This window comes from Anabrus simplex, chromosome 1 (assembly GCF_040414725.1).
Source record: "Anabrus simplex isolate iqAnaSimp1 chromosome 1, ASM4041472v1, whole genome shotgun sequence".
NCBI classification, from domain to species: domain Eukaryota; kingdom Metazoa; phylum Arthropoda; class Insecta; order Orthoptera; family Tettigoniidae; genus Anabrus; species Anabrus simplex.
In genome coordinates this window covers 956,865,626-956,890,674 of record NC_090265.1, presented here as the reverse complement: position 1 = coordinate 956,890,674, position 25,049 = coordinate 956,865,626, and the positions used below count along the sequence as shown (strand labels likewise).

At 37.4% G+C, this 25,049-nt stretch overlaps 1 protein-coding gene across 1 annotated transcript in view; it reads right to left on the bottom strand.

Annotated features, from left to right (window-relative positions):
- Positions 1-1,442: 1,442 nt before the first annotated feature.
- Positions 1,443-25,049, bottom strand: part of LOC136857797 (uncharacterized) — a 61,879-nt gene continuing 38,272 nt past the window's right edge. Inside the window, exon 2 of the mRNA XM_067136730.2 lies at positions 1,443-3,268. Coding sequence (XP_066992831.2) covers positions 1,592-3,268 — 1,677 coding nt within the window. The 3' untranslated portion in view covers positions 1,443-1,591. The remainder of the gene's footprint in view (positions 3,269-25,049) is intronic.

Here is a 25,049-nt window from a genome sequence, read left to right as displayed (position 1 = left end):
ATAATTAGATGATACTGAAAAAATGTAGAAGATATCATGAAACTACAGTATGCACTACAGTAGTATCTCCATGTGAACACCCATCCATGCAATTACTTTCAAGAAATCTGCTTCATAAAATGAGTTGTGAAGCCTAGTGTCATCATGTAAACTAGCCTTAAGATTAATCAGCTATAAGCAATTTAACTAGCAATGACATCTATAAGGTGAATGACAAAACCTATCTTCATAATGCACAAATAATTTCTTTTTTAATGTCCTGGACTGGAATTGAACTTGGAATGTTTGGATCCGTCTATGTCTACCTATGCCTCAGTCATCTACACCACCTAGCACAGTTATGAAGCAGCCTGCTGTGCATCATATTACTAAACTAGGATGGATAAACTTAATTACAAGTGACTTGTGTATTTTTTAATTAACAGATTAATGACAGCCAGTGTGAACTTGAATTCCTTACATTCCATCATTCTATGACTCAGAATAATCAAATAAAGATGTCCATACAGCCAAACTATTTTCACCCTGAAAATGGTTTTCCGTGGTTTCCCATTTTCACACCAGGCAAATGCTGGGGCTGTACCTTAATTAAGGCCACGGCCGCTTCCTTCCAACTCCTAGGCCTTTCCTGTCCCATCGTCGCCATAAGACCTATCTGTGTCGGCGCGACGTAAAGCCCCTAGCAAAAAAAAAACTATTTTCAAGAGCATATAAACCATACTCGATGGACTCTCATACATGCAGATGTGCCTGCAAGGAGCTTATACAATACCATGCACTCAATAGCAAATGCACATTCTTGCCCATAAGGCATTACATATTCAGAACACAGACACTCAAGTCTCCCCTCGTTTCATTCTTTCTCCTCTAGGACACAGGTAAAAGAGTCTCCAGAACATATTATCAACCATGTTCCTCTATAATCTGACTATGTTGGCAGAATGAAGAGTGAAGCTGAATGTGAAATCAGTAGCTCAAATAAAAGTTTAGGTAACTTAAAGCAATTTTACGTTTCTCCGACAGAGGTTGTGATTAGTGGGGTGGCTTAGTTGTTGGTTAGCCCTGGCAACCAAGGTTAGAATCGTAACTCATTGGTGGAATTTTCACTTCAAAGGTCAAGTGGTGTCGGGAAGGGTATTTTCCTTTAAACCTCTGGCCAAATACAAAATGTGGGTTAGTAGCATTCCTTAAGTTGTACATGAGCTATGAGTGCTACTAAATGAGTAACAGCATCCTCGTTTCACTCTCAGGAGATATCCAGATCGTATTTTTTGCAATGTCTCAAGATACCTTTCCCTTTTCTAACTCTGAAAATGACGACGTTTAGTATAACTTACACACATAACAGACACAGCCTGTCTTCTTCAAAGGGCCTAGTCTATAGACTTCCTGGAAAGAAAAGGACTATATTCAAAATGACAATCATGAGATCAACATTTGCAGCTATTTAAGACATTGCTATTTTACCCTCCATAATTATCATTTTATAGACATCACCCCTTTCATCTCATACTCTCTTAACTAAACACACAAAATATAGAGATGGTATGAGGAAAATTAAACCTGTAACAAAGATTTAACACAAAGTAGTTCAACCCTCTGTGTTCACTGGCTCTCTAGCATGATGGATCTTCACATGTTTATTATGGTTGGATTTAGTACTGGATGCCTTCCCACATATATGACAAGCAAATGGACGAACCCCACTGTGGATTCTCATGTGTTCCTGTAAATAATAACTTCGATGGAACGTTTTGTTACAGACATTACATGTAAATGATTTCACTTTCTCATGTTCTCTAACATGTCGAAGACAGTTATATTTACGGATGAATTGGCACCCGCAATAATTGCAGGTGTATGGACGTTCATTGCGGTGGGAGTGCATGTGAGAAGTGTAGTCAGTACGTCGGAAGAATGCACTCTTGCAGAGGGAACATTTAAAAGGCTTAGAACTCCTTGATGCGTGTGTCCAACGGTGCAACTGCAAGTTCCATTTGGTTGTGAAGCCCTTTGCACAGATATGGCAAGGATAGGGTCGCTCCCCACTGTGTACACGCATATGGACTTGTAGGGAGGACTTAAGATACACACACGAACACACAGGACACTCAACATTCTCATTTTCTCGTCCACTCTTTGGCACGTAGCGCCTATCATGAGCATGACGCACGTGTCTGGTAAGACTGGCAGCATGAACAAATCGCTCACTACAAAACGTACATGATTTAGGTTTCTCATCATGAATTTCCTTATGCCATTCCAATTTCTTTTTTGAATGGAAAACTTCCCCGCAAGTACATATAAAATCTTTTATTTTCTTCTTCAATTTTAGATGGTACCGGTTTTTATGCTGAATAAGGTTACTGTAACGTCTGAAAGTTTCACTACACAAAGAACATTTAAGAGGAGAGTTTCCAGTATGACAATTAGTGTGCTCAGCCAATTTTTGCTTTGTCACAAATGCCTTATCACATATTGCACATTTGTATGGTTTTATGCCCAAGTGACGCTTGATATGTAGGTTTAAGTTTTGACGTCTATAAAAATACTTACCACACCGAATACATTCTAAGGGGTGTACCTTTAAATGGGCATGATAAAGAGAGTCTGATGAAAATGTCTCTTTACAAGTTCCACATCTATGTTTAAATTTATGGTCTTTGTGTACTGTTCGTATATGACGCTGTAAGCATTTCACACTAACAAAATTTGCATCACACCTACTACATGAATATCGTAGCACTGAACGATTATCATTTTCTTCATTTTCTACCTTAGTTTCTGATGAGAAATCTTTCTCCTTGTCCTGTGCTGCTTCTGCCAGTGTTTCATGAGCCCTAACAAATACCCGAGCAAATTGGGCAGGTTCACTCTGAACACTGGGCGTATTCTGCTCCTGGGATTCTTCCTTAATATTACTTTTCTGTTTTCCTTCAATAACCTGACTTAACTTGCTCTTTGATTTAGCATTTGTGTTATTGCCTAGCCCTACTCTTCCATGTTTAGTGCTTTGGTGTACTCTACGTTCCTTTGGACAATTGAATGACTCACCACACCACCAACACTTATAAACTGGTGTTATTTTCTCCTTCTTCTTCTCGACAACAGGTGGGATTACAGGCTCTGGAGACTGATTACTCATTGTGCTCTCAGCTGGAGGATTGTTATCGGGTCCCTCCACATCAGAACCATCAGATGCTTCCCAACTCTCCCTCGCTAGAAGATCATAGGATGTGGAGACATCTTCATCTTTGTCATGAAAATTCTGTAACACACAGATTTAAAATGACAAATTAATTTCAGAAGTAACAAAAGAAATAAAGCTAGTACAACATATTATTAAGTACATGAAAACTTGTGCTCTAACATACACAGTAGATAAAATAAGATAACATCGGTTTAGCAATATGTGCTCCCAAAAGCAAAATGAAAATATGTCATATATGCAAAACAAATCAAAAGTTAAGCAACTAATGTACTCTTAAAGAAAAGCTGTTAATATACAAAGCTCTTTTGCTAGTATCAAGCTATTTTTCAGTGATTCAAATATGCCATTATTAGAGCCCAGATTTGTATGCGAATTTTAAAAATATATATATTTAAGGGCAATGTAATACTCTGTGAGTGACACCTTCACAGGCAATTTAACTGATGTTTGATAGTTCATATAAATGCTTATTGCTGGGGAGGCATGCATATAATATATTTTTAATGTAAATTTTACTCATAACTCATATTAAATATCCAGATTCTGTCATCAGTTTATTATTATTATTATTATTATTATTATTATTATTATTATTATTATTATTATTATTATTAACTTTATTGACCACAATGGACCATTTGAGTCATTCCATGCTCACTTTCTCTTTGAAGGTTGCACTGTTTGGTTCTTGTGATCTCCCCAGTACTTTTTTATTCATTCCGATTGTAATTTTCTCAGTTTGAAATTGATATAGCCCTTCTATGTGTCATTTCTGCTAAAAATTTGTGAGTCATCAGCTAATTACTTGTAATAAATTAATACATCTTTGAAACGAATTGGGTAAGAAATACTAAAACAACTAGTGTGCGTCTATGTAACAGGGTAATACCCATGCTTGTTGTGAAATATTACGTTCTAACCATTATATACAATAATCCACAATGGACTTTCTCTGTAACCCTATCACATAAGTAACAGATTATTTTGTAGTACTTTGTACAGTTATAGTTATCTGAATTTGTTATTAGTGTTTGTCAGTTCTCTGGGCACAGTCCCTTCTAGACAGAGATTTGGTATTGCAGTGTCTCCTTTCTTGATGGTATTTAGATGACATTAAGCTGCAGGGAGTCACTGAGGAGTCGAATAACCTGTGGTCATCACCTGTGGTCCTGGTAAAGAAGAAGAACAAAAAAATGGTGAGCTCCGTTTCTGCATCGGTTACTGCAAGTTGAATGATGTCACAAAGGAGGACTGCTTCCTGTTACCCCAGACAGACGACACCTCAGTGGTTTAGGACCTCAAGTCTGAGTACTGGCAAATGGCACTCCATCTAGAAGACAAGGAGAAGACGGTGTTCTCTACTGGTCAAAGGCTGTACCAGTTTACTGTGATGCCCTCCAGCCTCTGTAACATGCCAGCAACCTCCGAGCGGCTGATGGAGTCTGTACTGAGATGGATAACACATGATGCCTGCCTCATGTATCTGGATGGCATCATCATAGTGGTGTGCATATTCAGGGAACAAATCGAAAACATCCAGACAGTATTCCAGAAACTTCCAAGGGCTCACCTGAAGCTGAATCCTGGAACGTACCAGCTGTTCCAGAAGGAGGTGTGCTACTTGGGCTACACTGTGTCATCAGAAGGAGCAGCCACAGATCTGGGAAGTTAGAAGCTATCAGGCACTGACCAGTGCTGACGGGCAAGTGGGAATTTAGGAGCTTCCTCGGCCTTTGCATCTACTATCTCAGGTTTATAGCCGACTATGCTGACATCTCAAAGCAACTTATGTGGCTCACCAATAAGAGAAGGCCATTCTAAAGGTCGTCAGAGTTAAAGGCTGTCTTCCATGCACTGAAGGAGTCTCTGTGCACAGCACCCATTCTGGGATAATCCAAGCCTGGGAGAAGTTTTTATCATGTGCAATTAATTTCATTATGGCCTGTATTGACAATTATCGCTCTTAACAAAGATTGGAGGGTCTGCCTATTCAATATCGTAAATTATATATTATAATTATCATATATTAAGGACTAGTTTCAACCTTTCCACTGGGTCATCATCAGCCTCAATCACAATTGGAAAAGACATTATATGCAACTTACACTCATCAATATTCGATATATCACATTGGCATGTCTTGATTCACTGATATATCAGTTATATATATAACATATCAATCAGTTATATCAGTGAAATATCCGTTATATATACAACATATATATAACATATCAATCAGTTATATCAGCAAATCAATACATGCCAATGTGATATATCGAATAATGATGACTGTATGTTGCATATAATGTCTTTTCCAATTGTGATTGAGGCTGATGATGGCCCAGTGGAAGAGTCGAAACTAGTCCTTAATATATGATGATTAAATAAATAATTATAACATAAAATTTATGGTATTGAATAGGTGGACCCTCCAATCTTTGTTAATAATGGGGAGAAGTTTGTCGCAGGTGTAGGACGACCAGGATAAGGTGATTGCCTACTACGGTCAGTCTAAAGCTGAACAGTATTACTGCGTGATGCTTCAGGAAGACCTTGGAGCATTTCCACAAGTACCTGTATGGGCAGCCAATCCATCTGCGTGCCAACCACTCTGCTCTTACCTAGCTTCTGAGCTTTTGTTCTTCCTTCAACTGATTAAGTGCTACTGTTATCTGTTCTAAAGTGTCTTCGGTGGACATTCTAAAATTTATGTATATACCTAGACAGTCCTATTGTTGTCACAATGACTTTGTTGTTGTTAATTATTGCTTCCTTAATTCTACCTACGGTGGGTTTCCACATAACGAAGATGCCTCCCTCCGGTCTACCTCTGACTTTTGGTTTTGCATAGGAATATATTGATTTATATCCTGACATTTCATATGGTCAAGAATGTTTCTGTAGTCACTATTATGTGCTTGTTTATCCAGGTATCTTCCGATGCAGTGTTGATGCTGTTTTTTTAATACCTCTACATTCCACAGTAACAGATTCAGTGATGTTTGACAGTCTTCATCCTGTATGTTTTTATTGGTGATGAAATCGATACATACAAAAAACCACTCCGTTTGGCCAGAGTTTGAGGTTGGTAGACTATGTCCCTTTCTTGAATTGGTATGTCTATTTTAAAAGCCTTGTATTCTCCTTGTAAGGGTAGTTGTACACATTCGATTACTCAGTAATAATGTACGCAAAGTGCAATGCATCCTTCACCAAAGAGGATAATGCCATCAAATGCCATGGCAAATGTAATCTCATGTTCCACAGAGGTTGCACCACATTATCAGTATTGGAATTTAATGCCTTGAAAGCGAAGAAGGATTAACCAATGTCCATGTGTGGAACATAAAGCCAACATTTGGAATATTAATTCTGGATGAACTCACATACAACTAAAGATACTAAGAAGAAAACAGATGTACTTGAGAACAAACAAACCTGTGAATACATAAAGAAAAAACTTGATGACTTAAGTGAAAACCTAATGAGGAAAATGATACTCATTCTTGAAATCCAACTACAACAATCAGATATCATCACAAAAGAAACAGGAAAATCTACACCTATTCTAGGGATGGAAAAGCTTATAAACACCATAAGACTGAAAGCAAATACAAATTTACAAACTGAATGATCTGCTCTAAATAGACAAAATGAATAAGTAAAAAAAAAATCATGATTGAGAATAGAGAAAACCATGAAAACTCACAGGATATATATTACTAATGTGTAACAGTGTATTAAGCAAGAAAATATCGAGGCAATCATGTTATTAGTATGCTAGAATTAATTTCTAATATTTTAATGTACATATGTTAGGCATTTCAGGTATTTTATATGTTAAAACTATGTATATATTCGGTAAGAATCAGGCAGTGATTTTCTGGGACATTCCAACTCAGCTTACTTGTGTACAAAGAGGGACTGTAATCTTGGTTAAAACCATGGCCGTGAATATACAGGTACAAAAAAAAATGTGCATGTGAAGAATACAGAATAGAAAATTTGGGTTTATCCAAGCACCTGATTACGAAAAGGTGGAATGATGGAATGGAGCAGAATTTTGATTTGAGTAAAGTAGAAAAGACGAATAACGAGGACATAAATAAGTAGGAAGTGTTAGTCTGTAGGGTTTTATTTATTCTGATTCAGAGTACTCATGATGTTACCAGTACTCATTTTGTTCTGTGAATACTTACTCTGATTGTGACTCATATTCTGTACTGTGGATTCTGACTGTAGTCAGTATATCTTGCTGACAGGCCTATATTTGTGAAGTTTGAGTATATTTATGGTGTCAGTATTATAAGTGAAGGATAGACTCTGGACTGTCTCAATTTGGCCACTTACAGACTATTGTCAGTCTATTGGGCTATGTGAGAATAGCTTGATAAATATTATCGAGAGCATCAGGTTGGATGGCACTTTATATCAGCAGTGACTAGGCATATCAGGCACGAGATATATTGTCACAACAAGCTCGAACCGAGGACAGATCTGGAGTTCCAGGACATGACTCTTAAAATCCAGTCACGGAAGCAGTAATCTATTGGAGTAAGTAACCATCTATTCTAAAGGTGGAAAGTAAATGGAGAATAATATGTTGGATTAAGGTTGTTCTGATTCTTACAGAAAATTGTAAATTCTAACTGGAAAAATGTTATATGATCTTGTTTTCTTTTGTTATATATATTAGAGCCAATCAGTTAATTAAATTATTCATGGTAGCCTTGTTAGCATGCTCCAATCATTTTCTAATGTCAACGGAGTACCAGTTTCGCAGCTTTTATGAACATGACCTGATGAGAATCTTTTATGCTCTACCAATTATTGCTATTGCTGCTGTTATTAATATTCTAAATTGAAAGATTCTTTGGTGACCTCTGGTGTCCATTTACCTGCATTTTCAGCAAATTAGAAGTAATTATCATCATTTCATTTCCATGCCTGGTCAACTTTTCCAAAAAACTACAGCTACAATGGCCTTGTTGTTTCCTCTAAAAACATCTTTTGATGTGCATGGGTTGTCCGGGGGGCAGGACACAGATAAGTAGGTGGCTTGGGTCTTGTTCAGCACCACATTCACACAAGGCATCTGTGTTCACTGGAAGGACCCTCCATTTCTTCAGGTTGGTCTTACATCAAGGGACGCCCATTCTTAAGCGGTTGAGGGACCTCCATACAGTAAGGTCTCCATCCAAAAGGATTGCACTAAGTTAGGTCTTTTTCAAGACTACTTGTGTTTATCTCTTTAAACATCAAGGGATTTTCTTGAGAGAATAATTATTACTATTATCGTCATTTATTTATAAACTTACTTTAAATTTCACTGGAAGTTGCCAAGTGATAATTACATTCAGTTATGGTACGAGAATGATTATTATTATTAAGATTAAACATTTTTAATGTTACTATTAACGCCCAAGCGTGAAGGCAAGAATTTTATTAGATCACACCAGAATCTATAAAACGATGAACAACCATTAGGAAAAAATAATAAACAAGACCTAAGATACCATTACGGAAGTTACATCAGACAGGCACAGGTGGCACAGAGAAAGGAAAACTGATGGCCTCACCCAAAACAGCATGGATTAGGTGCTGACAACACAGAAGAAGATATAAAAGATCGTCTATTAGCAAACGGCATCACCAGAGTAATTGAATTAAAACATTTCAACCTTCATGAGGATACTTGAAATTAATGTCACTTGAAAACCGATACACATTAAAATATTTGACCTTTCTTAAGAATTCTTGAACTTAATGTCTCTTAAAAAAGAATGTCATGTTAAAAACACTGCACATAAATTAGGTGATATGTGTGTAAATCCTCTGTTGCATCGTAAGTGCTAGATTTAGTTTATAAGAGAATGATTTTTCTTTACCATAAATTATTTGTCAGCTGATGATGGCTTGAATGAAGCCAAAACATGTAGTGACCATTTTTAACTCATCATAAGTAAAATGCAGTGATTTAAAAACATAAGGTATCTGCCATCTATTGGCTATGTTACTGAAGCTTGCACTTGTTCCATATTCTCACAGGAAGTGCTTTAAACTCAATTTTTGTAAGCGAACGTCTACCATTTTCGGGAATCAATGGCTAGCTGACAAAAATAGTCACTCACCGTCATGCTGACGTAGTATTAGATAGTGAGAAATTGTTTGAAATTTTGATGACTTGGATGTGAAAGTTCCGATTTTGCCCATACGGATGAAGAAGTTAATAATTTCCTTCCTAAAAATATCATTATTGAGGGTGAAGGAATAAGTGACAGTGACAAAGAAGAATTAAAACTGCCATCTGTAAAGAGACAAAAAACTTGTACCATATTGTGCACAGTTTGTGGAAAATAATTGTCCAGGAATTCCTCCCTGAATCTGAGTACAAAAACGGACTGATGTTAATTGTGAAAGGAATGCATTTATTTTTAGGAATTATTTAATAGTTACGTAAACTAACATACAACAGAAGAATACTAATCCTCGTTCAGTGATCCATTCATCAACACTCTTATATTTTCTCTGCTTATGTTCTGTAGACTCTATAAAGCAATTCTACTGGGTTTTTTTACTTTCAATGACAACAGTTCCCAACCTCAAGATGTCAACTCACCAAAATTAGCCAAAAAAAAAAAAAAAACAACCAGGAGGACCCTTTACCAGTGCAAAGACTGAAACAACATGCTGTGACTACCACAATATTCTGAGGAATACCACCCAAAGAACATTATGAATAATGAACATTGTGTGATTTTTCATTTTTGCATGTCTAACTAGGCCACTTAGAAAATATAATGTACTATCTACCTTTACAGTAATTTAATGCAGTTTACTTATAAGTGTGCAAAAATCTAAATTGGTGGTATGTCAGTGCTTCAAAAACCTGACTCTCAAAGGGTTAATGTTGAGAAGTTATAGGAAATGGTAAGCTGTAGGGAAAGATACATCAATTTGCTTTATGTGACACCAACACAGATAGATCTTATGGCAACGAGAGTTAGAAATGGCTGTGGAAGTAAGGAGAAATTGAAGGAACTTACTAGGAAATTGAATCTAGCAAAGAAGTCAACTAAGGATAACATGATGGCAAACATAATTGGCAGTCATAAACATTTTAGTAAAAAATGGAAAAGTATGTATAGGTACTTTAAGGCAGAAACAGGTTCCAAGGACATTCCAGGAATCATTAATGAACAAGGGGAGTGAGTATGCAAGGATCTTCAAAACACAGAAGTATTTAGTCAGCAGTATGTAAAGATTGTTTGTTACAAGGATAATGTCCAGATAGAGGAGGTGACTAATACTACAGAAGTATTAAAATTTACCTATGATAAAAATAACATTTACAGTAAGGTACAAAAGGGGCTACGTTTGAAGTTGCTTTGCGTCTTGTATGATACAATTAATTATAAAAGAAGCCCCTCCAGGGTCACGGTAGAACTGGAGTTTAACAACAGTAAGAAATTGAGACGAAGCTCCCTTCTCAAAAAGCAAACGGCAATCAGCTTCATAGTTCCGCATTAGACTCAATTTAGGGCACATTAAGCAAGCTCAAAATAAATAACAGCCAACCTGGAAGGAGTGAAAGAAATGAACAGTCAACAATAATTAGAACAGTGCCAAGAAGTCAATCATTTTTAAAAAACCTTTTAACTGGAAGACAAACAGATATTTTTAGTGCAACAGAGTTGAAACTTTTAACAACTATTCCAATGAATAGATATAGTTTTTTAAGTAGGCTATCTATGTATTCATCCTGTCTCATTTCATCAACCCATTAACTCTCACATTGTTTTAACATCATTTTAATTTGATTTGTATTCAAATAGTTTTTAAGAGAAACAATGTACCTGAAAATAATGTACTCAGAAACTTAGCGATTCAGCTAAGCTTAACAACAGCTGAAGATGTTCTCAAGTGAGAACGAAACATGTACTGTTTATAATTAATTAATTTGCTAAAAAGCAAATAAAAAGTATCAAAAAGGTGGAAAATTTTCAATTACTGTAAGTCTCTGTAAGTGGTATGTTCCGAGCTGTCAGTGGAGAGATGACGTGGAATGATATCAGTAGATGAATAAATTTGAGTGGTGTCTTTAAAAGTAGTAAAGATCACAATATGAAGATAAAGTTGGAATTCAAGAAGACAAATTGGGGCAAATATTCTTTTATAGGAAGGGGAGTTAGGGATTGGAATAAGTTACCAAGGGAAATGTTCAATAAATTTCCAATTTCTTTGCAACCATTTAAGAAAAGGCTAGGAAAACAACCGATAAGGAATCTGCCACCTGATCAGTAGTGATTCATTGGTTGGTTGACTGATTGACTGATTGATTGATTGATTGATTGATTGATTGATTGATTGATTGATTGATTGATTGATTGATTGATTGATTGATTGATTGATGGGATAGGAAAGGGCTAGGAGTTTAAGGGAAGTGACCATGGCCTTAATATACAGCCCCAGTATTTGCCTGGTGTGAAAATGGGAAACCACAGAAAACCATGTTCGGAGCTGCCAACAGTGGGTTGGATTTTTTTTTTTTTGCTTTACGTCGCACTGACACAGTGAGGTTTGAACCCACTATTTACCACATGCAAGCTGATAGCTACGTGACCCAAACAGCACAGCTACTTGCTCAGCAAATAACAAAATAACATACATCTTCAAAAGATCTGAAAGACCCTTAAACTCTCAAACTGAAAGATTCCAGTAAATATCATATTTTATATCAGTAAGTTCTGACTGAACAGTGAGGCACCTAAAGAAAACCTGATAGGTTAAGATTTTCAAATAAATTAGTCTTCTGAAGGGAATTTATTTAAAAATTTGATCCTTCCAAAGGTGTACACAAATGTTAGTCTTCTTCTTCTCCTTCCTGGCCTTTTTCCTAAAGTAATGGGGTTAGCACTGATGTATTTGGCCCCGTACGAAGGCCAGTAGGCTAACCATTTAGCCAAGGAGTTGGACGCACAAATAATGGACATTCCAGCTGCAGAAATTTGAAAGTTCCATGATCAAATGCAGCCATACTGAAACATAATGATGACATCACTAAGACCTTGGCTTACAAAAGGAGAAAAAAGATTGGCCACAACTGCAGAAAGCAATATTAGATGCAGCTACTAAAACCATCCCATCAACCAGAAGAAAACAACCATCCATGGTGGACCATGGCATGTGACAATGCAATTGAAGTGAGAAGGCAAGCATGACTCAAGTGGAACAGTAATAAAAGCAATGCTAACTACACAAACCTCTTAACAACCGTGAAATCCACCGTCAGAATCATCAGAAACGCTAAGAGGCAATACAAGGACATTATCGACTAGGCAGAAAAAGACTTTCAAAGGAAGAACACAAGAGACCTCTACCAAACCCTCAGGGCCCAAATAACCACGTACTCATTCCTTACATTTCACCTCAGGGGACTAGATGGGAAAATGAATATGAACACTGTACATTGCACATCTGCCCTAGCAGAATATTTCAACAACCTCCTCAATTCAGAGGAACCCACAGAGAAACTACTCTTCAAAATAAAGGATGTTCCTAACCCAAATTCCCACCCACCAAGGGAGGAGGAGATCCAGAAAGTAATTTACGAGCTTAAGTCCAACAAAGCAGCAGGCGAAGATAGTATCATCGCAGAATTGTGGAAATATGCAGATAAAGATTCCATTCAATGTATTCATGAGATTATATCTGACATCTGGATAACAGAGAAACTACCTAGTGATTGGACCTCAGCTATCATCCACCCTCAGCACAAGAAAGGAGACAAGTCTGATCTAAACAACTACAGAGGAATCTCAGTCCTCTCAGTGACTTACGAGATCTATTTCAAGATACTTCTCTCAAGATTACAAAATCAACTGGATTCCTGCACTAGAGAGTACCAAGCCAGATTCAGGAAATCAACATCATGTGCGGAACTTCAAAGCTATTCTCACAAGAATATGAGCGCCTCACCCTTTGTGCAATTTTCATTGACTTCCAGAAAGCTTATGATTCCATAGATAGACAACCATAGACAGACAATCTCTCTTCCAGACTCTTGCTGAATTGAAACTAGTTAATAAGACCCTGAATCTCGTAAAGGTTACTTTAACAAACACCAAGTCAAAGATAAAATTCAGAGGGGAACTATCAAAAAGCTTTAATATCAGAACAGGTGTTAGGCAGGGGGATGGCATATTCCCTATTCTCTTCAAATGCATGCTAGAGTAAGTCATTCATGAATGGATAAAATTCTATCAGACAACTCAGGATTGAGAATCGGTTTCAAGAAGGACAAATTATCAATTGCCTGGTCTTCGCAGATGACCTCACAACTCCTAGCATCAAGTGTGGAGGAAGCTACATACAAACTCTCCTCCCTCAGTCAAATAACATCTAAAGTAGGGTTGAGGATTGCCATTAACAAAAGGAAGTTCATCACCAACATCAGAGATGCACACAACTCAATCCCACATGGGGATACAGTAATAAAGAAGACTAACTCCTAAAAATACCTCGGAAAATGGATAACCTCAAACGTTAGTGAGGATCTAGCCATGAAAACCAGATGTACCAAATTGGAGAGAGCTTTCCATCTCTGTAAGAATGTTCACAAGTCCAAACCCCTTTCCCTTTGCTCAAACTTCGACACCATGAAACCGTAACAAGACCTTCGGTACTGTATACCTCAGAATGTGTGAATATGGTCAAAAAGGGACAACTCAGGAATTTGGAACTGAAAGAATGAAAGATCCTGAGAAAAATCATAGGTCCCATTAAAGAAGAAGGTAAATACAGAATCAGGAATAACAACAAGCTTTACCAATATTTAGATAGCATAACATCAGCCATGAGAAAGAGACTCCTCAAGACAATGACCTCAAGAATCATCAGCACCCTTCCTAGACGGAGGACAAATGCTAAATGGACAAATCTGATTTGAAAAGACCTAGAATTTTTTTAAATTGATCTCAAAGAGATGTTCAACAGGGATACATTTAGAATGCTGATCAGAATATCCGACAATCTCCAGTCACTGACAGCTGAAACACTGAATGCTAGTGTGGGAGTGAAATTGGTTCAGGAAAGGAAGGCAACCCACATCACAAAGATGAAGGAATACTGGGCTAAGAAGAAAGCTCACCAGTGTTAGGAACCATGTGGTCCAAGGGGCCTCAACAAAACAAGAACGAATGAATGAATGAATGAATGAATGAATGAATGAATGAATGAATGAATGAATAAATAAATAGATAAAAACCTATCTATCCTGATTCTTGCAAAATATCTTTTTGCATATCTGACCATGTAAGTACTACAGCTTCTATTCAGAAAAAAGATACATAACACAATGACTGTTTGCCGCAAACAACCAACTGGTGTTTCCAGCATTAAGTACTTGATAAGAAGAAATACATTTGATGGTTATTCTTGGGCATAAGGAATACGTTTTTCTTCAAAACACAGGTGGATTTAATAACCTTTTATTGAAATCTATTATGTAAGACTTCATCCATGCTCAAAAAATATATCTTGAATACGACTGCTATTAACTCACGCACTATACTTCATGCAAACAGGAATTCATTCTCGTAAAGTGGTTATCTACTTACTTAAACCATCCCAGGTGGGACGAAACTGATCTGTCTGAGCATGTGCGTGTTCTGGAAACAAGGTTGCAGGCAATTTCATCTCAACAGGGACAAAGTTACCAACAATGTTGCAGCACATCTTGTTTGTAACAGAATTCTGTCCCTAGCATTGTTACACAAGTGAGTCCACTTCAACATCTACACACAACATTGTTAGCAAAAAAAAATAGTGAAATAAACTTACACAGTTTATGGTTTAATCATACCTACCAACTTCACAAAACCAAAAATCAGGAGATTCGGATATGAAAATCAGGAAAAATTGGGAGGAATCAAGAGATACAATTGGTCAAAACCGCAATACAGGAGTACTATGGCATATTATAACTAGCTGATGCACCCGTGCTTCACAACGGGATTCTCGGAAAGACTGACTTTGTGGTTTTCCTAACTGAAATCAACATAAGTCATTACAAAATGTCAGTAGGAATGTAGCGATTAAAATCAATGTTATCGTAATCTATAATTTTCATTTCCGTATTGACAATTGCACAATTAAAAATAGGAGAGGATTTCCACCAATCAATACTTATTTATTGTATATATTAAATTACAGGACCGGTTTCGACCTCATATTCAAGGTCATCTTCAGCTGAACCATACATACATATTTATATAATGAAGCTTTGATTAAGATTGTGGTGTTGAAGGAATGCCATATGATGATGATGTACATTTAGTTACATACAAATGGGGCACGTCTTAGCGTGAACTGGTGTATATGTCATTCTGTACAATATTGCAACTGTATGTCTAAAATGTTGAAGGTCTTAAAACTAGTGTATAAAACACGTCTTTTCCTAAACTAACTTATATATATGTACAAGATAAAAACAATATATAAAAACACTTCATGCATATGAACATTCGTTCTTGCTTGGTGGTCAATACATCGACTAACTTCCGTATTTAAGTCTTATTCACAGTTGTGCACTTCAGCTGCTATTCTTAGAGTTTGTAAAATTGCATGGATAAAAGTTTTGTCTTCCTGTGCGTATGTGAGATAAAACACTTTCAATTTAAAATAGGTGCCAAATGTATGGATGAAATTCAAGTAAAATATGTTCAGCTCTGCTGTGTGTGTTGCCCTTTTATTAGAACCAATTCATGTTGTCTTTTGGCGTCCGTAAATTTGGATGACATTGGTTTCAAAGTAGTGGCTCCTTTCCCATTTGTAGCTGTGCAATGATGTTATGTTTATTGTTGTTGGTGTAGCTGAGTTGTGTTTGACGTGCGAGCATATTTTACTTGAATTTCATCCATACATTTGGCACCTATTTTAAATTGAAAGTGTTTTATCTCACATACGCACAGGAAGACAAAACTTTTATCCATGCAATTTTACAAACTCTAAGAATAGCAGCTGAAGTGCACAACTGTGAATAAGACTTAAATACGGAAGTTAGTCGATGTATTGACCACCAAGCAAGAACGAATGTTCATATGCATGAAGTGTTTTTATATATTGTTTTTATCTTGTACATATATATAAGTTAGTTTAGGAAAAGACGTGTTTTATACACTAGTTTTAAGACCTTCAACATTTTAGACATACAGTTGCAATATTGTACAGAATGACATATACACCAGTTCACGCTAAGACGTGCCCCATTTGTATGTAACTAAATGTACATCATCATCATATGGCATTCCTTCAACACCACAATCTTAATCAAAGCTTCATTATATAAATATGTATGTATGGTTCAGCTGAAGATGACCTTGAATATGAGGTCGAAACCGGTCCTGTAATTTAATATATACAATAAATAAGTATTGATTGGTGGAAATCCTCTCCTATTTTTAATTGTAAAATCAATGTTATCATACAAAATACTTGACCAAATTAAAAACTGCACATTTTATCACTTTTGGCGAACAGTACTACAATGCCAATCTAAGAGTACAAAGTTCTAGAGCTGGAATGACCAGGCCGCAGACTGTCGTGAACACTCTTCTGCCATTATTCCATCAAATATGCTCACCGCTCAGTGCCTCAGAATAGGGATTGAATAACTCGAATGCTATGATGAGCCAGTGTGTTACGTACTAGTAGTATGAGGAAAATTATGAACCAGAGGAATGCCATGCTAAAGAAGAAAATTATCTAACTCCTCAGCTACTTCCCGTCAATATTCAGGTAGGCTGTTACACTCTGTACGACAGGGCAAGTTGGCCGCGTAGTTAAGGGTGCGCAGCTGTGAGCTTGGATCCAGGAGGTAGTGGATTCGAACCCCACTGTCGGCAACGCTGAAGACAGTATTCCATGGTTTCCCACTTTCACACCAGCCAAATGCTTGGATTGTACCTTAATTAAGGCCAAGGCCATTTCCTTCACACTCCTAGGCCTTTCCTATCGTCGCCATAAGACCTATCTGTGTCAGTGCGACATAAAGCAAATAAAAAATACTCGGTACGCAACAGTAATCCTATCTACCGGAGATGAGTGGCAACAGAAGACACAAAGCACAACACAACACAACAAACAATGGTCAATGTAATGTTATTGTTGATCAATGTTATGAGTTTTCTATACAGTATATTGTAGGCCTTCACATTTAGTTTTTTCGACTCTGTGATTTGTAAAATTATTTACAGCGTAGACTGTAGTTCCTTATTCTCCGACTTTACATACCAATTTTCATTAAGTTCTGTTTACCCATTTTCTCGTGACTCGGCGTTCTTATGGTCTTAAAAACAAAAATTCAAATTCATGAATATCTTTGTGATCACTGCCGGTACAGTGACAATGTATAAGACATGAATGATCAGAAATTCAATACTATATGACTTAAGTTATGTAGTATTTATGGATACGACCTCTAATAACAAATATTTGAGAATTAAATCTTAGGCCTTCCCCTAATCTACCATTTCACTCAGCGTGAATATAATTATTTATGGCCTAGATTATAGCGAATTACTCCCCGACTCTGCATACCGATTTTCATTGAGATAGGACCACTAATAACATAAATATTTGAGAATTAAATTTTAGGCCTTCCCCTAAACTACCATTTTTTTCAGCATGAATACAATTATTTATATCCTAGATTGTATCAACTTATTCTCCGACTTTGCATACCGATTTTCATTAAAATACGACCACTAATAACATAAATATTTCAGAATTAAATTTTAGACCTTCCTCTAAACTACCATTTCATTCAGGGTGACTACAATTATTTATGGCGTAGATTGTAGCAGCTTATTACCCGAATTTGCATACTAATTTTCATTAAATTCTCTTCAGCCGTTTTCTCGTGATACGTGTACATACATACATACATACATACATACAAATTATGGAAAATTAAAAAGTGCATTTCCTTGTTACTGTGGACATGACTGATATATAGATGTCATTCTTTTTAAATTCTGAGCAATGTACAGATAAAACTCGTATTTTAGATATATAGATACTTATTGACTGAAAACACGACTGTTGCTATACGACGCTACAAGGTTAAAAATTACACATCTCTAGTCCCTCGCAGGAAGCCAGTCCTGAAATAACAAAGAGTGAAGTATTGAATGCCATTCAACTTCAGAAGAATGGTAAAGCCACTGGTTCAGACAGAATTTACGCCGAAGTTGTTAAAGTTATAGCTGAACAGGACTCAACCGGCCTCAGTCTACTAACATCGTTGTTCAACATCATCTATACATCAGGAAAGATACCTTCTGACTGGATGAGATCAACTTTCATACCAATACCGAAGAAGCAGAACTCCTCCCAGTGTGATGATTACCGTATGATTAGTTTGATGTCCCATGTCCTCAAAATATTTCTGCGAATCATACACACCCGGATTTACAAGAAATGTGAATCTTATATGGATCATACCCAGTTTGGCTTCCGAAATGGGGTCAGCACACGTGAAGCACTCTTCTCCTTAAATGTACTAGTACAGAGGTGCAGGAACATGAATGTTGATGTATATACTTGTTTTATTGACTACAAAAAAGCCTTCGACTCTGTGAAACATGAAAAGATGATAGAGATATTAAGATCGACTGGTATTGACCAGTGCGATTTACGCATTATCAGCGCACTGTACTGGAATCAAACCGCAGATGTCAAAATCGACCAAAGAACATCAGAAGCGACTACAATCAGAAAAAGTGTTCATCAGGGTTGTGTGCTGTCACCTCTCTTATTCAACATTTATTCTGAGGCAATATTTAAGGTGGTGTTGTTGGACGAAAAGAGCGGGATAGTTATAAATGGACAGGCAATTAACAATATCAGGTACGCAGATGATACCGTTGTCATAGCAAATGAATTACCCGTGCTCCAACGCATGATAGACAAATTAGTCCAGCGCAGTGAAGAGTTTGGCCTGTTTGTCAAAGCTTCCAAGACCAAAGTTGTAGTCTTCTCTAAAAGAAAAATTTCAGCAACCCTGTCAATAAACGGCAGTAAGATTGAACAAGTATCCTCCTTCAAATACTTGGGTACTGTGCTAGATGAGGAATGTGATTCCAAGAGAGAGATAAAATCTAGAATAGAACAGGCCAGGAGGCAATTTTTTAGCATGAAACAGCTATTTATAAAATCAGACCTAAGTGTGCAATTAAGAATGTGAATGATTCGGTGCTATGTATTCTCCAGTTTTCTCTTTGGATGTAAAAGCTGGACCCTTGACCAAAATCTAGAAAAAAGAATTGATACTTTTGAAATGTATCTATATCGTCGCCTACTCCGAATACCATGGGTGCTGAAAATTTCAAATGACGAAGTCCTTCATCGCATGAAGAAACAAAAAGAACTATTACTTACTGTTAAAAAAAGAAAAACCCAATATTTAGGGCACATTATGAGAGGCGAGAAGTACCAGCTATTACAACTCATCATTGAAGGTAAAATACAGGGGAAAAGGTCTGTTGGCAGGAGGAATATTCATGGCTGAAGGACATCCGAAGATGGCACAACTGTACTTCAGAAGATGCTTTCCATGCTGCAACATCACGTCCAGAGCTGACTATGTGGACCGCCAACCTCCGCTAGGAGAAGGCGCCTCAAGAAGAAGAAGAGTCCCTCGCAGGAAGTAAGCGAGTGAGATGATAGGTATCTGGTAAGTCTTCTGAAAATAGCATGAACTCATGCTCCACATGTTTGAATCAGTCATGCATTTACTGTAGATGCCATTACTTAGCAAGTGCATAGAATATATTGCATCACGCGCCTGCACGATTATGCGAATCGCAATACTATTTTTTTCAAGTAATAAATTAAAATTCGCCAGAATTGTCTCCAAATGGCTCCTAAAATCTCTAGAAAAGTCACTAGTCGCTATCTTTGAAATTCTGTCACTAATTTATTTAAAAACTCCAAACCTAGTGACTAGTCTCTAGAATCGACTAGACTGATGTGAACGAACACGAACATAGCACGCGAAAACGAGAGATTGATGATCGAAATACGCGCCATGATATACAGGTTTCAATAAACATCGCACATTCACACGCATTTCTCATATTAATAAACGTCGGTATTTAATTTGAAAGCAGCAATGAGCGAAGGACTTCCGGCCACTTGCGTACAATGCTGAAATGGTGGGATTTGAAAAAAAATGTTTGAAGTTCACCAAAAAATAAGCAAAAATCGGGAGAAATAATAGAATAATCAGGATGCGGAAAACACTGTCGAAAATCGGGAGTCTTACGCCTAAATCGGGAAAGTTGGCAGGTATGTTTAATGTTTCTCAACATTTTGCATTTTGTTTATTCCCAAGTTTCAATGGAAGCACACTTTCCTGATTTAATGTTAATAGATTCATTTTAACCATGGTTGAGGGAAGCAATCAAGCTCTAAACATTGATTCTTCCACCTTGGTTTTGACATATGTTTTCAGTTTGAGAAATCCAGCCATCTTATTACTGCCCATTCTGGTATTATCAAAGATATATTTGCTGGGCTGAGTAGCTCAGATGGTTGAGGCACTGGCTTTCTGACCCCAACTTGGCAGGTTCGATCCTGGCACAGTCCAGTGGTATTTGAAGGTGCTTAAATACATCAGCCTCGTGTGGGTAGATTTACCGGCACATAAAAGAACACCTTTGGCACTAAATTCCGGGGTCTCAGCGTTTCCAAAAACAAAACAAAAAAGTAGTTAGTGGGACGTAAAAAACAATAAGATTATTATTCATGAGGTATATTTTTGAGCTTATGCTGTGTAATTAATTATAAAAACACACTCAACGCGTTTCGAAAGGAACCTTCCCTTTCTTCATCAGGAGACACAGAGAAATGAAATGTCGTATGACTTTTAGTGCCGGGATATCCCAGGACGGGTTCGGCTCGCCAGGTGCAGGTCTTTCTATTTGACGCCTGTAGGCGACCTGTGCGTCGTGATGAGGATGAAATGATGATGAAGACAACACATAGACCCAGCCCCCGTGCCATTGGAATTAACCAATTAAGGTTAAAATCCCCGACCCAGCCAGGAATCGAACCCGGGACCCTCTGAACTGAAGGCCAGTACGCTGACCGTTCAGCCAACGAGTCGGACGTACAGAGAAATGAAATGATGCATAACAGGTTGCTAGGAGAAAGCAACAAGGAACTTGAAATGGTGTCCTAAGATGTAAACAGGACGCCATTTTAGCCCCAGATAGAGACAATGAATGGCAACAGTAAAGCATTACTCTCTAATGGTTCTGATAATAGGTAACCATGATTCACTGAGGTTGTAGCCTGTATCGCGGTTGAAATTATCTGGGTGTTTACGTATTTCAACCGCCTCCCTGATAATTCTTGGGCGATATTGCTTTATACGGGCAAGAACATCCACTTCTTGCAACAAAACATCATGACCAGGTGTTAAGGCATGATCAGCAACAGCTGATTTATCAGGTTGGTTGAGTCTGATACATCTGGTATGTTCTTTGATGCGAGTACATACCGTTCTTGAAGTCTGCCCAATATAAACCTTGCCATAAGTACAGGGAACTCTGTAGATACCAGGTTGTTGCAATTTAGGCAAACTATCCTTAGTTGGTCGCAGGAGTTGCCTAATCTTAATTGATGTTCCAAAAACAGTTCGTACATGGTACCTACGTAAGATTTTAGCAATACGATCCGTTGTGTTATGTATGTAAGGTAGGTAAGCAGTTCCTTTTACATCTTTTTCCTTAACAGACGCCCGATTATGTGTTGAGATCAAAGCTCTGCTGTAACCGTTGCTTTCAAAGGTGGTTCTCAAGGTGTTAATTTCCTCTTGTAGAGCTGACACTTCACAAATCCTCCTGGCCCTGGTAGTCAAGAGTTTTAAGGATACCATGTTTCTGGGCAGGATGATAGTGTTATGCGTCGTTTCATTTCTCTGTGTCTCCTGATGGAGAAAGGCAAGGTTCCTTTCGAAACGCGTTGAGTGTGTTTTTATAATTAATTACATGGCATAAGCCCAAAAATATACCTCATGAATAGTTACACGGGCCGTGAAAGTCTAAATGATAAAAAGATTATTATTTATCAAAGATATATTTTGGCATAGTGAAACTACTTAACACTAATGCTATAAGTTAACTGGCATATGTCACCTTTAAAACTCCTTCACTTATAGGTCTTGGTTACTGTACTGCCCTTTTGAGTTGGGCTGAACAGCAGGTCAGGCAAATAAATTAGTTAAAACAATTGCCATTGGTATTTATAACAGGAAAGCCATCTTTCCCATCTCTTTCAAATAAAAGCAAGCAGCAAATAATTCATCATTAAAAAAAAATACTCTGGTTATCTAAGAGCAATTAAAAGTATATATTAGAGAAAGATCAATCAGTTCTGTTGTTATCGCTGTTGTTTTCATCAAACCTTCATCATCTATCCTTGATTCCTGCACATAATAAAAAATGAAAAAGATATTACAGCTCTTTAAGCATTTTCAAAAGTGAAATCACTAGGTCTTTGTTGCAGTTTGACGGCAGGCTCAACAGTTGAATTATCACACCCTTTCTAAGAAGTTGGCAGCTAGTGCACCATTGAGACACCATTTTCTGATATTTGCTAACTTAAAATCATATACTATATTTTTATACCTATGCATTGTTTTGATTATGTTCGTTGAAAATTATTTTAGAAGGAAGTTATCTTCGTATGTGTAATATTATTTGTTTATAAATCTGTGTTTGTGTTATCTTATGTTCTGTTATCCTTGGAGTGCGAGAATAAATATTTTGGCAATGTATGCAAGATTTCGAGCCTGAAAGGTACGGTATGTTAAATTTTATACAGGTTTGTATTTTCTGATCAGATATCTATTATTACTTGCCTACATTTATTAGTGTAATACACTAGGAATTCCATGTGTTACTGTTTCAAATGAGTCTGAGATTTTGTGGCCTAACCTACAATGCAAGATGCCTCATCACTACAGCATGAAAGGATGCAAGTCCAATTACAACCCCAGAGAGAAGATTGTTTCTAAGTTTGCACTTCCCAAGGTTGAAAATTTGAAGACTCAGTGGCTAAGGAAAATTCCAACCAATTTCAGAGATCTAAAAACCTGATTGTATCAAATAGTTTTGAGAAAGTGATATTATAGAGTTGACAAGGACATTGTTGAAGATGAATTAAAAGAATTTCCTAATAAAATTCAGAAGCTAAAAGGAGGTGTTATTCCTTGTGTTTCTCAAAATAAAAAGTGTACCAAGAAGATTACCAAATATAGAGGAACACCAACTCAACCTGGCAATTACAGCGAGCCCCAAGTCTAACCAAGAGTTTATTAGAGGTAGATTTCTAGTAGGTACTGATATTGATGATGTAATTTCTTATTATCACAAAAGTCTGACTGGAAAAGGATGGACATTGTAAGTTCACGATGGAACAGTTTATTTATTTACAGCTTGCATTGCAGTGCCAAGTCCTTGTGGCTTCTATAGTTATCAATAGCAATCTTGTATTTAATAATAATATTATTTGCTTTATGTCCCAATAACTACTCTTTTATGGTTTTCAGAGACGCCGAGGTGCCGGAATTTAGTCCCGCAGGAGTTCTTTTACGTGCCAGTAAATCTACCGACATGAGGCTGGCGTATTTGAGCACCTTCAAATACCACTGGACTGAGTCAGGATCGAACCTGCCAAGTTGGGGTCAGAAGGCCAGCGCCTCAACTGTCTGAGCCACTCAGCCCAGCAATCTTGTATTTAATGTAATTATAATGAACATTTTAGTTGCCATGAGACCTATCTGTGTCAGTGCAATGTAAAGCTACTAGCAAAAAAAAAAAAAAAAAAAAAAATAGGATTCCCCAGCGTTTGCATACAAAGGTTGGAACTTAAATAGTGGCAACTATTTATTTACAACAGATACAAAAGAGCTACATGTTTGCAACCTTCACTGTCCTTCAATGTAGTCACCAGCGTTGTGTATAACCCGTTGCCAGCAATGTGGAAGTCGTAGTATACCTTTAGCAGAGCCTGTTCTGTTGATCGTGTGAATGGAGCGGTTTACTGCCTGTTGAATCTCTGCAACAGTTCTGAAGCAAATGCCTTCCTTCATCTTCAGAATCAAATCGAAGTCACAAGGACTTAGGTCCGGGGAGTATGTTGGATGGTACAGTACTTCCCAGTCCCATCAACCAAACAAATCAGCCACAGCTTGCGCTGTATGCGCCCGAGCATTGTCATGCAAAATGATGGGTGGATTCTGCAGAAAGTGTTGCTGCTTCTTTCTCAAAGCTGGTTGCAGGTGGTGCTCCAAAAACGAACAGTAATACTGTGCATTGACGGTCTGCTGTGGAGGAATGTAATGCGTCAGGATAACACCATCACAGTTGTACATGAGGATCACCATAACTTTCACCGTACCGGGGCTCTGACGAATTTAGACTTTCGTGGTGACCCATAATGACACCATTCGTTCGACTGGCGTTTCAGTTTTGGCTCGTACAATTTGGCCCATGTCTCATCCAGGGTTATGATACGGTGTAAGAAAGTCTCTCCTTCACACTCATAATGCTCCAAGTACGTCTCAGCAGCGTCGTAACACAACTATTTGTGCATTTCGTCAAATCATGTGGAACCCGTCATGATGCAATTTTTCGCATGCCCAGGCATTCCTTCAGGATGTGAAGCACAGTCGTATGCGATAATCCGGTTTCTTGGGTGAGCTCATGAATCGTCTGGTTTCGATCACTACCCAGTAATGCGGCAAGAGCATGCACTTCTTCTTCACTGA